Source organism: Hemitrygon akajei, chromosome 16 (assembly GCF_048418815.1).
Source record: "Hemitrygon akajei chromosome 16, sHemAka1.3, whole genome shotgun sequence".
Classification (NCBI taxonomy): domain Eukaryota; kingdom Metazoa; phylum Chordata; class Chondrichthyes; order Myliobatiformes; family Dasyatidae; genus Hemitrygon; species Hemitrygon akajei.
The window spans coordinates 27,633,573-27,648,780 of NC_133139.1; the positions used below are offsets into that span (position 1 = coordinate 27,633,573).

The 15,208-nt window shown below is 47.6% G+C and overlaps 1 protein-coding gene across 3 annotated transcripts in view; it reads right to left on the minus strand.

Annotated features, from left to right (window-relative positions):
- Positions 1-15,208, minus strand: part of LOC140739888 (small conductance calcium-activated potassium channel protein 2-like) — a 117,006-nt gene that overhangs the window by 12,412 nt on the left and 89,386 nt on the right. For all 3 annotated transcript variants that reach the window (XM_073068525.1, XM_073068523.1, XM_073068526.1), the window contains 3 exons: positions 11,333-11,474; positions 8,329-8,439; positions 5,776-5,903 (listed from right to left, as the gene is read on the minus strand). In XM_073068525.1, coding sequence (XP_072924626.1) covers positions 5,776-5,903; positions 8,329-8,439; positions 11,333-11,474 — 381 coding nt within the window. The remainder of the gene's footprint in view (positions 1-5,775; positions 5,904-8,328; positions 8,440-11,332; positions 11,475-15,208) is intronic.

The following is a 15,208-nucleotide window of genomic DNA, read 5'->3' on the forward strand; positions in this document are numbered from 1 at the left end:
GTATATTTTGTTTTAGTTATTTTCATGCTGCATATGTTACAAGGGCATGGTCCGAAATTAAGCTGAGATTGTAACAGCAGGAACTGTGTTTTTTAAAATTCATTTTGGCATTTTTATTTCGATACCCTCTTTCTGCATTAAAACATCTAAAGCAGGTAAAGGAATTAAAGACCCGAAGAAGTATTTGTTGTCCTGTGTGTGTAATTTTCCCCAGGCTACAAAACTAATGAAAGGTCTCAGCACCATACTCAAAATCGACAGACTTTGGATGGCAGACTTGGTTCTCAAGTGCTGTACCCCTTTGAGAAAACAGAAGCAGAGATGCTATACTGATTTACAGATACGATTGAAACACAGAAGCCTTAGACTTCCACTCCCAACTATCCTGCTGTTGAATGTGCATTCTTTGGAAAATAAAATTGAAGACCTCAGAGCAAGATTGCAGTATCAGAGGGACATCAGGGACTGCTGTGTACTATGCTTCATGGAAACGTGGCTATTCTTTGCCATTTTGGATGCAGCACTGCAGCTTGATGGCTTCAGCATTCTCCGCAATAACAGGACAGTTCAGTCTCTTAAATGCAAAGGAGGTGAAATTGATTAACTCATCGTGGTGCATAAACGTTGCAGTTCTGTCTCGGTTCTGCTCACCCTACTGGAGCATCTAATGGCTAAATGTTGTCCATCTTATCTGCCAAGGGTGTTTTCTACCATCATCTTGGTAGTGGTGTACATTCCATTCCACCTCAGGCCAATGTCAAGCAGGCAGAGGAGAGCTGAACAACATAATCAACAGGCATGAAACTGCACTCCTTGATGCTTTCCCTATCATTGCAGGAGATTTCAACCAGGCTGGCTTGAAGGAGTCTCTGAACAACCACCACCAACATTATCACCTGTGGAACCAGAGCAGCCAACGCACCTAGCCACTGATATACCACCATCATGAATGCCTACTGTGCCATCACACACCCGCACTTGGGAAAGTCCAATCACCCGGCTGTACTTCCCAGTGTATAGGCAGAGACTAAAGACTACAGTACCAGTAGTGAGGACCAAGGAGGTAAGGTCAAAGGAGGCAGAGAAGAATTTAAAAGACAGCTTGAGTCAGTGGACTGAACAATATTCAGGGATTCATCTTTGAGTCTGAAGAATATGCCATAGTTATCACCAACATCATCAAGACCTGCGTGGGTGAGTGTGTAACTTTGAGAACATACTGGACATACCCAAACCAAAAGCCAGGAGAATCATAGACTGCTGAGGGGTAGATCTGTGGCATTCAAGACTAGTGATTCAGAACTATTCAAGAAGTCCAGGTAAGAGCTACAGAAAGCTATCTTAAGGGTTAAAATAATTTTGATTGAGGTTAGAGACAGAACTGGATGCATATCAGCTCTGGAAGGGCTTGCAGGCCATTACTTCCTACAAAGCAAAACGTCATGAGTGGCTGTGATGCTTCACTTCCAGCTGAGTTCAACGCCTTTTATGTATGATTTCAAAGAGAATGAAAGTGCACCTGTGTGACCCTGTGATCCCTGTCTTGGAAGCCAATGTCAGAATGTCTTTTAAGAGGGTGAACCCTCGCAAGGTGATGGTGTACCTGGTGGGGCTCTGAAAACCTGTGCCAACCAACTGACGGGAGTGTTCAAGGACCGTCAATCTCTCACTGCTGCAGTCCGAGGTTCCCAGCTGCTACAAAAGAGCAACAGTCATACCAGTGCCCAAGAAGAGCAGGGTGAGCTGCCTCACCGACCGTCGCCCAGAGGCACTCCCATCTACTGTGATGAAGCGCTTTGCGAGGTTGGTCATGGCTGGACCTGCTGCTATTTGCCTATCACCACAGTAGGTCTACAGTGGATGCAACCTCACATGCTCTCCACCTGGCCTTGGATCATCTGGACAATAGCAATACCTACGTCAGGCTGCTGTTTATTGACAAGCATTCAGCTCAGCATTCAGCGCAATCAGACCCTCAGTTCTAATCAACAAGCTCCAAACCTGGGTCTCTGTACTTGCCTCTGCAACAGGATACTTGGGAGACCACAGTCAGAAATAGAATTTCTTCCTCGCTGACCATCACGACTGGCACACCTCAGGAATGAGTACTTAGCCCCCTGCCCTACTCTCTCTGCACTCACAATTATGTGGCTAGGTGTAGCTCAACCACCTCTGCAAATTTACCAACAACACAGCTAGTATTGGGAGAATTTCATATGGTGACAAGGTGGTGTTCAGGAGTGAGATAGGTCAGCTAATTGAGTGCTATCACACCAACAACCTTGCACTCAGCATCAGTAGGACCAAGGAATTGATTGTGGACTTCAGGAAGGGGAAGTCGAGGGAACACACACCAGTCCTCATTGAGGGGGATCAGAAGTGGAAAGGGTGAGCAGTTTCAGGTTCCTGGGTGTCATCATCTCTGAGGATCTATCCTGGGCCCAACATATGAGAACAGATACAAAGAAGGCATGATGATGGCTATATTTCATTAGGAGTTTGAAGAGAATTGGTTTGTCACCAAAGACACTTGCAAATTTCTACAGATATAGCATGGAGAGGATTCTAACGGGTTGCATTACCATCTGGCATGGAGGGACCACTGCACAGGATCAGAAAAACTGCAGTAAGTTGTAAACTCAGCCAGCTTCATCATCATGGACACTAGACTCCCCAGCTTCCAGGGACACCTTCAAAAGGCAATGCCTCAAAAAAGGACCCCAGTCACCCAGGACGTTCCCTCTTCTCATTTCTACAATCAAGGAAGAGATACAGGAGCCTGAAGCCACACTCGCAATGTTTTGGGAACAGCTTCTTCCCCTCTGCCAACAGATTTCTGAATGGACAGCGAACCCATGAACACTACCTCAGTAATTTTTCCCTTTTTGCAGTACTTATTTAACTTAATTATTTTTATATACAGTATACTTGTAATTTATAGTTATTATTATTATTTATTGTAATGTACCGATGTTGAAAAACACCATATTTCTCAATAACACACACAAAATTTTGGAGGAACTCAGCAGGGCAGGAGGCATCATGGAAATAAATGAACAGTCGATGTTTCGGGCCAAAACCTTTCTTCAGGACTGGAAAGGAAGGGGGAAGACAAAGGAATAAAAAGATGGGGAGGGGTGGAAGAAGGATAACCAGAAGGTGATAGGTGAGGAGTGGGGAAGGTAAAGAGCTGGCAGTGATATTAAACCTGATTCTGATTCTCATTCCCTCTCCAGCACTCATCACCGATTTTGATCCCACTCTTCCTTGCAATTTCATCCATCTGCTACCCATTCCTTTCACCCTTCGCCTCTGTCCCCTCCCCACTCCTCCCCCAACTGGTCCTGGTTCCTTCTGCTCTTCACCCCGCACTATGATTCCCATTATCATCTTTTTTACTTATCAGATCCCAGAACTGGCAGCCCCTGTGTACCCCCCCCCTTATCACACCAGCCGACCCCTATCCAGCGGCCATCTCCACCTTCACACTCCCACCCCCCCTCTCTGTCCCTTTTTATTACCTCCCCCATTGTTCTTTTTTCCCAACTCCACCCCCTTCCCCTCCCCTACCTGGATCGATCTGCCTGTCATCCTTTGACACCCCCCCGACACACCCTCCCTACCCTCTGCAATCCCTTCAGTCCCCCAATCACCTTTAGCCCCTGTCTCTTACCTCTCCTCCTCTCCATTCTCAGCCCTGACATAGGGGTTCAACCTTAAGTTTCACTCTACATCAAACTCTACACCCCTACCCCCCTCTACACCTCCCTACCCCCCTACAACTCTACCCCCCTCTACACCTCCCTACCCCCCTACAACCCTACCCCCCTCTACACCCCTACCCCCACACCCTCACCCCCCACACCCCTACCCCCCTACACCCCTATCCCCCTCTATACACCTCAACCCCCTCTACCCTCTGCCACCCTCTTTCTCTACCACTCACTACCTCTACCCCCTTCTGCCTCTACTACTCGCCATCTCTACACCTCCCTACCTTTAGCTCTCTATACCTCTTTTATTACATTTATTATTTGTTAAGACATACAGAGCGGGACAAGTCCTTCTGGCCCAATGAACTACACCACTCTGCACTCCACCTATTTAACCTCGGCCTAATCACAGGACAAGCTACAATGACTAATTAACCTACTAACTAGTCGGTCTTTGGGCTGTGGGAGGACACCTCGGTGTTCAGAGTAGGGATCTACAAAGATTTACGATGGCGTCATAAATGAAATCTGAACTCCGACGTCACGATCTGTAATAGCGTCATGCTAACTGCTACGCTACCCTGGTAACTCTCTCCTTTCCTAAAAGCTAGCCCTTTGACTGAGTCACCTACATTAATGCTGCCTTGCCTGAGTTGGCATCAAATTATGCCTGATAACCTTCATTCTAAGTCCTTTGTGATGTTTTGCGACTTTAAGAGTAATACGTATATAAGTGCAATTTTCAGTTGTGTTACTCTCGAAAGGATTTTCTTTCTCAGATGTGACGGGAGTCTCTGTTCCTCTTAACCAGTTCCCATTGACGCTTTACTTCTGCAGCTTTTGAACGCGTTCTGCCGTGAAACCCTTTGGGATGGTGTCAGGTTGTCCAAGGCAAGAGACTAACGCTCAGCATGAATCTCCAGCCTCAGTGGGTTCCCTCTGGCCTGATGCCCAGGAGCAGCACACGAAGGCCAGACCAAATAAGATTCTTCTGCAGGCGATTTGTTCCTGTCTCAGAGACTGAGGGATGTCTGTGCAGCTACCCCCTTGCACAGGGCTCAGGGCACCAGCAAAGTATTTCCCAGCTGAAATCAATTGGGTTGCTATGTAACATGATAAATGTTTATCCAAAATCATGATTAATTGATTTTTGAATGCCTACAACAAACTATTAACATTTGCTAAATTTATGCTTGGCTCAGGTCTTCCCTATCTTCATGACTTCTCCCGTTGTTCAATATCCCCTGGTTCCCTTCAACCTTTTCATAAGGAATATGCATAGATGAAGGTGGCCCATCAAGCCTACCTGACCCTCTGTGATGACTAGAACTTTACGATGTGACACTTCTCACAGTTTTACGATCTCCACCCTCTCACCGGACCTGATGGCTTCTCCAGTCCTGTTTACGAATCACTGATCACTCTCTTTCAAAGATCCCAATGACCACCTCACAAACTCATTCCTTTTCCTTCCACCTTTTGCCACAAATTATCTCCAAGTACCTAGTGTCTGCCGCCTCTTGTACCACCATTCTCACTAGGTGGGCCTTCAACCTGTCCTTGGTTTTAACAGAGACAGCATATGGTTTAGTGTAGGAAAGTGACATTGTGAGATCTTACTAAATGGCTTGAACAGACACAATGGGCTGAATGGCCTTCTCCTGTTTTTGTTTCTTATGGAAGACAATTTGGTAGCTTCCCAATCACCATTCCAGATATTACCTATTCATTCCAGACTTATCTGATTAGGAATTTAAATTCACCAGCTACCATGGTGAGATTTGAACTCTCTGCTTTAATTGTACAATCACTGTCCAACCACGTTAATGGACTGCAGAGTGGGAACACTGTTGTCAAAAGCCTCAGCTGAGCAGAAAGGGGAAATGAGGAAAGTGGACTTGTTGGCCACTGCAAACTGGCCTGACTGTGACAGTACTGATCCAACCAGAGGGGGAGAGGAGGCCAACACACGGGAACATCTGTGAGACGGAATTCCATTCGCTGTTAGTAGGGATAAGGTATGGAATTTGCTGGGAAGGCTGCACTGAGATCCGGTACTCACTGGTGAATGGCTTGTAGAAATTTCCGTTGGTGTTTGCGTACTTTGGCGTGATCGATCTTCTTTACCAGTTTGGTGTGTTTGTAAATCAGCCACGTTTCCCTGAGTACATTGGCAGCAGTGTTTTTTACCTGAAAGAAACCAGCTCAGAGTGAGATCAGTATTTGCTGATGAAATTACCATTACAAGTTTCTCCCATTCAGCCTCCTGCTGTCCTGAGAAACTGACCCTCTCAGTGTAAGGCCTGCCTAAGATGGGTGGTGTTCCTGCCTTCTGGGAGTGATCTTTGTGGTTCATGTTTCCTTCCAGAGCCAGCACAGTTCCCTCTAATTTGTAATGACCAGTATGCGCAAAAATCTCGAGTTGTGCAATTTTATTTTTTCCCCAGTGACAACTGAATAATTTCTTTAATAAAAACAGTATAGATAAGCCAGTTCTAAAATCTGCTGACAAATCATCGCAAACTCCACGTTGTCAACACCGTCTGCGTCAGAAACCGGAAAGGGAAATGTGATTGTGTACGGTCGTGAAATATGCTTAACGTGCCAACGAGGTAGAGGGTGACAATCTTTTGTGCGCAATCAGCAAAAGATGTGTGCGCACGCTCACCTTGTAGGGGTGGTTGGAGGAGACCTGATCTGCATACAATTTTCCAGCTGTAACCATACCTGGACCCTATAGAATTGGAGCAAGGAGTCCCTACCCAATCTCAGTTCCTTTTGCAATAGAGATAGAACATCGAAATGTTCAACACCATACAGGCCCTTCGGCCTTTCCACTAGCAATCTATCTCTTCATTTCTACACAACCCATAACCCTCCATTGTCCTTTCATCCATGGGCCTATCAAAGAATCTCTTTAATAGGCGCATCTCTAACGTATTAGCCTCTGCCACTGCATCAGGCAGTGCGTTCCATGCAACCTCTTCTCTGTAAAAATACAGCTACCGCTGACATCTCCCCCAAACTTTCTTCCATTCTCCTTTAAAGGATGTCCTCTGACATTAGGCACTGCTGTCCTGGGATAAAGGCCCTGGCTCTCCATTATGCCTATGCCTCTCATAATCTTACACACCTCCGTCAAGTTAACTCTCATCTTTCTTCGCTCCAAAGACAAAAGCCCTAGAGTTCACTCAGCTTTTCCTCATAAGAGATGCTCTCGGATCCAGGCAACATCCTGGTAGATCTCCTCTGCGTCCTCTCTAAAGATTCCACATCCTCCCCACAGTGATGGAATCAGAAATGAACACCATACTCCGAGTAAAGGTCAACATATCACTTGGCTTCCTTTCCTAATTGTCTGTTCTACTTGCTCTCGGAGGGGGAAGTATTGAGAGAGCACTGCACTGTCAGATGGGCAGTACTGAGAGGACACAATAAAACTGGAATGGCGGTACTGATTTAGTAAATTTAGTCAGCTCCATCTGGGGTACTAGCCTACAAAGTGCCCAGGGCAGTGTCTCAGAAAGGCAGTGTCCATTATTAAGGACTTCCAGCACCCAGGGCATGCCCTTTTCTCACTGTCACCATCAGGTAGGAGGTACAGAAGCCTGAAGGCACACACTCAGTGATTCAGGAACAGCTTCTTCCCCTCTGCCACCTGATTCTTAAATGGAGATTGAATCCTTGAACACTACCTCACTTTTTCAATATATATTATTTCTGCTTTTGCACAATTTTTAATTTATTCAATATATGTATATTGTAATTGATTTATTTATTATTATATTTATTTATTTTTCTTCTTCTAGATTATGCATTGCATTGAATTGCTGCTAAGTTAACAAATTTCACGACACACACCGGTGGAATAAACCTGATTCCGATGGGTTCCTGCACTGTGGGGCAGACAGTCGTCAGCGTGCGCATGAAGTATGGTACTGTCAAAGAGGCGGCATAGAGAGGATGTCACACTGGTGAGGGATAGCACAGAGGGAGCTGAGGAGAGAGAGGCGGAGCACTGAACTTTCAGAAAGTCAGTACTGAGGACAGTACTCCAGGGGGCAGTATTGAGGGAGTACTGCATTCTCAAAGGGGCTCTGATAGAATGCTGCAGTGTTCGAGTGGTGGTACCAAGACACGCCCAATGCTCTCTCTGGTGGATGCAGAAGATCGTACTGCACTGTTTGAATATCTGTTGAAGAGCTGTAGAGTTCACTCTGTGTCTTGGGGCCAATATTTATCCCATAATCAGAAGCAGAAGAGGCAGATTATCTATTTATCACCCTCTGGGGGAGCCTGTTGCATGTAAATTAATTGCCATGTTTTCCTTTACTTAATTCACTTTATTAGCTGTGTTATGTTTTAGAATGTTTTATGGATGCAATAAGATGCAATTGAACTGCAAACTCTGTCTGTTCCTCCTGTGGATGTGTCTGGATCAGGAACATTGGCCACCCATGCTTCCGTCTACACAACATTCTGTGCCAGTAACTCTGGGAAGGCTGTCCAATCGATGGCCGATGTGGAGTGTGGAGACACAGGGATCAGGGCGGCACGGGGTGTGTGAGCGTACGGCTCCGGAGTCTTGGTCGGTGTCATTGCAACGAGCTCTCACCCGCTTTGTGAGCTGCGTGTCCATCATGAAGTTGTGCACGTGCTTCTCAGCTTTGGTGAGTTCTAGTTTCCGTGCGACCACTGCGACCACAAGTGCTGTACAGCCAGCTCCCTTCAAAAGAATCAAAAGCACAATACACAAATATACAAGAACACAGACAGACTCCTCTTCCCACCTCATCAGCACCAGGAAACCATCCAGGATCATCCTGGTATCGCCAGGAACTTCCCTACTGAGGAAAACGTAACCAGAATCACGGTATCCTTAAAAGGAATTGAAATTTCTTTTGATGTACAACCACTTCTATTGGTATTGGCTTATTATTGCCACGTGTACTGAGATACAGTGAGAATCTTGTCTTGCATTCTATTTATACAAACCTAACCATTACATAGTGTATTGAGATAGAATAAGGTAAGATGATAACATGACGGAATAAAGATAACTGAAGCTGAGATACATCCTAGGATGTACTGGGACACATCATCAGTGATGTAACCTGGAGTCATCACGTGTTTTGGGTCTTCCAGCATCAGACACTCTCACCCAGGCGGCCCAGCCAGGGTTGACCTGGCCCTGGCTTGTGTCCCAGCAGCATTGGTCCACGGGTCACACCTCTTGACCCATAGCCATTCTCAGGCTCGCTCAGCAGCCTCTGTGACGGTCCTGAAGGCTCTTTTCGTTGCAGCCCCCGTAACGCCAAGGAGAGAGTAGGTTCTGCAGAGTCAGCAGCCAGCAAAACCTCTACACCTCGTCTCTATAGGCTCACACCATGCCCTCCACCCCTGTCTCTAGCGCTGCTCTACCTGCCCCTGGTATTTGGCTTTCTTACATTCGAACACTTCCTCAATCCGGTCTTCCCAAGGGACTGTCAGTTCTCCCATGACCACCTGCTTCAAGGTTTCTGACGGAATGACCATGTCGGGCCTCAGGGATGATGAAGTGAGGAAGTCAGTGCTTGCCAAGTTCGACTCCCAGTTGCCAGTCAGATGCCACGGCGAACAAGCCTGCTGGTGATCTGGGCTACGGCTGTGGTTGGTCTCCTGCTTTGACAAAGGCTATGGGCTTTCTGGGTTGGCATAAAAGATACCAAAAAAACCACAGTGTAGATAAATGATAAAGTGCAACGTCATAATGAGGTAGATTGTGAGGCCAGGAATCCATCTTATTATAAAGGATAACTTAAGAAGAAAATAGTTAAAGATTTAGTTCTATATTGCGCCAGCCCACAGTTCAAAAAAGTTATTTATTCTTCGAAAATAATTGTTTGCTTGAAGAACAATCACGAATCAACCAATTTAGTGGTAAAGAATCTGATTGTTTTCTGATTGGCTGTAGCTAGGTGTTGCTAGGCAACCAACAGGATACTGTGGGGGTGCAGCAGTCAGGGGCAGCAAGTCCTGGGATGATGTCCAACTTGCATTGTTGGTTATTCCGACCATCAGCAAACACGACATTGGTCTTGAGGGAGGAGGGCGGATGGGGCAGGGTCGGTGGAAATTGTGAAAAGTCAATCAAATACCAGCTATAGACTCTGAAATGAATGGTTAACAAACTTGACATATGTAAAATTGAAGATGCCAATTACCAATTAGCCAAGACCAACTTAGTTAAGAAGTAGAATGCTGAACTGAATGCTTTTATTTCTGGTTTTTGGTCTGTGCAGCTTAGTCGAACTTAACTCTCTCTCCCTCTACCCAATGACTCATTAACCCCTCCTTCCCCTTTGCTTGTCCCAAAAGGTAATTTGTTCCCTTTCACTGGTTTCTGGAATGAGAAAAGAATGAGTTTAATTGACCTGAAGCTCCCTGAATTTCGAGCAACACACACAGAACGCTGGACGAACTCAGCAGGTCAGGCAGCATCTATGGAAAAGCGTAAACAGTTGATGTTTTGGGCCGAGACCCTTCATCAGGACTGCAGTGTCCCCAAATTTAGAAGTATGAGCATGGATCTCAGCGATCACCCACAGCCTCTGTGAGCCTGATGGGACAGAATCTGTTTCTACGGGCTGATATCTAGAAGTGAGGAGCAAGGTCTCCGGTAAAAGGACTAAGATGCGGAGAGGTTCAGAGGGAGGTAATTTTTTTTGTCATTCTGTGCCCCAGGAGGTTGTGGTGCTCATCAAGTGGATTCAAAATTAGAGCCTATAGATGTTTAGACAGGAAAGTAATTGGGGGAAAATTCATTAGCCTGGAACATTAATCTGATCCTTCCCCACCAATATCCCTCAACTCTACTTTCTCCTCAGCTCCACCTTTGCTCAATATCCATCGCATCTGTGGAACCGAGGGGCATGGGAATTGAGTGGGAAGATGGTCCAAGGAAAGGATCAGCCCTGAATTTATTGAATGGTATTGCAAGCTTGAGGTGTCACATTTCCTATTATTGGTCGCCCTGGAGACCCCGGCTGGTTCCTTTCAACAGCCCCTCACTCACTTGTTCATGCGTGATCCCCGTAGCTCCCAGACACACTAAGAAGTCTGACTGCACGGGCCATGGACGTCTGATCCTGGATCAGGAGCAGTCAATAATTCCCTATTTCATTCCCCAATTTACTGTTTCATCGAAAGTTTAGACCCGACGGCGGGTCTCGGCCTGATACATTGACTATTCCATAGATGCTGCCTGACCTGCTGAGTTCCTCCAGCATTTTGTGTATGCGTTGCTCTGGATTTCCAGCACCTACAGAATCTCTTGTGCTTATTAATAGATAACAAGTTGATTTTTTTTTTAATAGATCAAACCTACTACCTTCTTCCTACACCCCCAACCTACCCCATCATTCCCAATTCTACCTGCCCATTAGCCCAAATTCCATTCAGTCTCCTCTTATATCCCCTGAAATCATTGCCCCATCATCTCCACAAATCCCTAATCTCCCTGATCCTTCCCCACCAATATCCCTCAACTCTACTTTCTCCTCAGCTTCACCTTTGCTCAATATCCATCGCATCTGTGGAATCGCGTTGGACTTCACTGCCATTTTATGATAAACTCTTACCATAATGCCTGTCAGGAGACAGACTCCTTTCCCACAGTACGTATGAGGCACCATGTCTCCGTATCCAATCGACAAAAACGTGATTGAAATTAGCCACATTGCTCCCAAAAAGTTGCTGGTGACTTCCTGCTTGTCATGGTATCTGTAGGATTTGGAGAGAAGGAGCATTAGAATCTAGTCCAGTCACATGCCAGAGAAGAAAGGGCACCAGCAACATCCAAGGACACCGAGATGATTTAGTTAACAGAAGGGAGAAGGGCTACCGCACAACACTCTATGGGTGAACAGCGTACCTAGACCAAACAGCTCATGACGCCTACACTGAGGATGTACAGGTCACAATCCAGCTGCTTGCCAAGGCTGGGGAGCCCCAGTGCAGCACATCAAAATGAATAGCCATGGTACAACACGCCAGGCAGAAAGAGCCCACAGAATCAAAATCAGGTTTATTATCACTGACGTATGTCACTGCGTTTGTCCTTTTGTAGCAGTACATAAGATTACTTCAGGGCAAAAGGACAGCAAAATTGTGAGGTTCGTGGACTATTCAAAAACCTGATTGCCGAGGAGAAGAAGCTATTCCTAAAACATTGAGTGTGTGTCTTCAGGCTCCTGTACCTGCTCCCTGATGGTAGCAATGAGATGAGGGTGCAAAGGGCTTTTAATGATGGATGCTGCCTTCTTGAGGCATCACCTTTTGAAGATGTCCTCAATGGCGTGGAGGCTAGTGCCCACTATGGAGATGGCTCAGCCTACAACCCTTTGCCGCTTTTCTGATCCCATGCAGTGGCGCCTCCGTACCAGATGGTGGTGCCAGCAGTTAGAATGCTCTCAGAGGTGCAAGTGTAGACATTGGCTTGCGTGCTTGGTGACATACCAAAGCTCCTCAAACTCTTAATGAACTGTAGGTGCTGGTATGCCTTCTTTGTGATGTTTGGGTCTAGGATAGCTCTTCAGAGCCGTTGATACCCAGAACTTGAAGCTGCTTATGAGAACTGCTGTGCGTGTTCTCCCAATTCTGTCACTCCTGCACACTCCTCAGCCAGAGCGACTCAACGAGGGTTATGAGCCCACACACAAGGCTACACACACAAGGTTCAAACCCCCATTGCTCTGTAGCCTGCAATCCAGTTCACCAAAGGCCAACAGTCCGCTCTGCACGCTGCTGTTGAATGGGCTGGAATATAATCCACCAACAATAGTACAAAACACCAGAGAAGAAAAGCTCACCAAGACTGAACAGCCCGCATTGCAACACATCTAGAATGGGCAGCTCATAGGGTGACATAAACAACGTTGCTACCACACACTCAGGAGAAATAAAACCCCTAGTGCGACACACCAGGGCTGAAGGAAGGGAGAGTGAAATTGGTGCAAATTTGGAATTGACGACGGAGGAGCAGAACACAGCCAGAAAGTAGTTGTTCACCTCTAACACTTGTTCTTCCGTTGAGTTCGAAGACGACTGGCCTCTACCTGAATTCCAGTCACCTGCCATGATTCCATAAACCTTAAAGCCCTCACACAACAGGCATCAATCAGCCTGCTTTAAATTTCAAACTGATTCCAGCTCCCTGAGGAGTGCCCTCGACATTCCCACTGATCCCAGCTCCCTGAGGAGAGCTCTCGACATTCCCACTGGTTCCAGCTCCCTGAGGAGTGCCCTCGACATTCCCACTGATTCCAGCTCCCTGAGGAGAGCTCTCGACATTCCCACTGATTCCAGCTCCCTGAGGAGTGCCCTCGACCTTCCCACTGATCCCAGCTCCCTGAGGAGTGCCCTCGACATTCCCATTGATCCCAGCTCCCTGAGGAGAGCCCTCGACATTCCCACTGATTCCAGCTCCCTGAGGAGAGCTCTCGACATTCCCACTGATTCCAGCTCCCTGAGGAGTGCCCTCGACCTTCCCACTGATCCCAGCTCCCTGAGGAGTGCCCTCGACATTCCCATTGATCCCAGCTCCCTGAGGAGAGCCCTCGACATTCCCACTGATCCCAGCTCCCTGAGGAGTGCCCTCCACATTCCCACTGATCCCAGCTCCCTGAGGAGTGCCCTCGACATTCCCACTGATCCCAGCTCTCTGAAGAGAGCCCTCGACATTCCCACTGACCCCAGCTCCCTGAGGAGTGCCCTTGACATTCCCACTGATCCCAGTTCCCTGAGGAGTGCCCTCGACATTCCCACTGATCCCAGCTCCCTGAGGAGTGCTCTCGACATTCCCACTGATCCCAGCTCCCTGAGGAGAGACCTCGACATTCCCACTGATCCCAGCTCCGAGGAGTGCCCTCGACATTCCCACTGATCCCAGCTCCCTGAAGAGAGCCCTCGACATTCCCACTGATCCCAGCTCCCTGAGGAGTGCCCTCGACATTCCCACTGATCCCAGCTCCCTGAGGAGAGACCTCGACATTCCCACTAATCCCAGCTCCCTGAGGAGTGCCCTCGACATTCCCACTGATCCCACTCCCTGAGCAGAGCCCTCGACATTCCCACTGATCCCAGCTCCGAGGAGAGCCCTTGACATTCCCACTGATCCCAGTTCCCTGAGGAGTGCTCTCGACATTCCCACTGATCCCAGGTCCCTGAAGAGAGCTCTCGACATTCCCACTGATCCCAGTTCCCTGAGGAGAGACCTCGACATTCCCACTGATCCCAGCTCCCTGAGGAGTGCCCTCAACATTCCCACTGATCCCAGCTCCCTGAGGAGTGCCCTCGACATTCCCACTGATCCCGGCTCCCTGAGGAGTGCCCTCGACATTCCCACTGATCCCAGCTCCCTGAGGAGTGCCCTCGACATTCCCACTGATCCCAGTTCCCTGAGGAGTGCCCTCGACATTCCCACTGATCCCAGCTCCCTGAGGAGTGCCCTCGACATTCCCACTGACCCCAGCTCCCTGAGGAGTGCCCTCGACATTCCCACTGATCCCAGCTCCCTGAGGAGTGCCCTCCACATTCCCACTGATCCCAGTTCCCTGAGGAGTGCCCTCGACATTCCCACTGATCCCAGCTCCCTGAGGAGTGCCCTCGACATTCCCACTGATCCCACTCCCTGAGGAGAGCCCTTGACATTCCCACTGATCCCAGCTCCCTGAGGAGTGCCCTCGACATTCCCACTGATCCCAGCTCCCTGAGGAGTGCCCTCGACATTCCCACTGATCCCAGTTCCCTGAGGAGTGCCCTCGACATTCCCACTGATCCCAGCTCCCTGAGGAGTGCCCTCGACATTCCCACTGACCCCAGCTCCCTGAGGAGTGCCCTCGACATTCCCACTGATCCCAGCTCCCTGAGGAGAGCCCTTGACATTCCCATTGATCCCACTCCCTGAGGAGAGCCCTCGACATTCCCACTGATCTGTGCGTCTGGAAATGCTTGAATAACCAGGCTTTCTCTCACTGCCTGATGAGAAGTACCTGACCCTGAAAGTTTCTCTACATCTTCTCTGTTAATTTTTAAAAATAAAATAACTAGTTTAGATCCTCTTTAAAGTCTTAAATTCATGGCTCAGCGTAGGTAGCACCATCTTCTAATTTAAACTTTTGTCTAGTCCTGTTCTGCTGATTTAACACCTCAGCTCAGGGCAAATACATGTTTGTTCAGTGATGGCCAGAGGAAAGCAGCCCATTTGACCCAACCATTCTCCACACCAGCGCTCATGTTCTGCTTGAGCCTTCTAGAACACGTGAATGCAAGAGGCAGAAGCAGGAGGAGACTATTCAGTCCCACCAACGGATCCTCTAGCACAGTGACATTTTCCTGAAATGCATTGGTTTCATTGTTATAAATCATTTTTATTTCTTTCAGTGCCCTTTTATATAACAATGACAAGAATTACACCCAGTCTAGTAAGGTTAAAGACAGAGTAGGTATGATGTCCT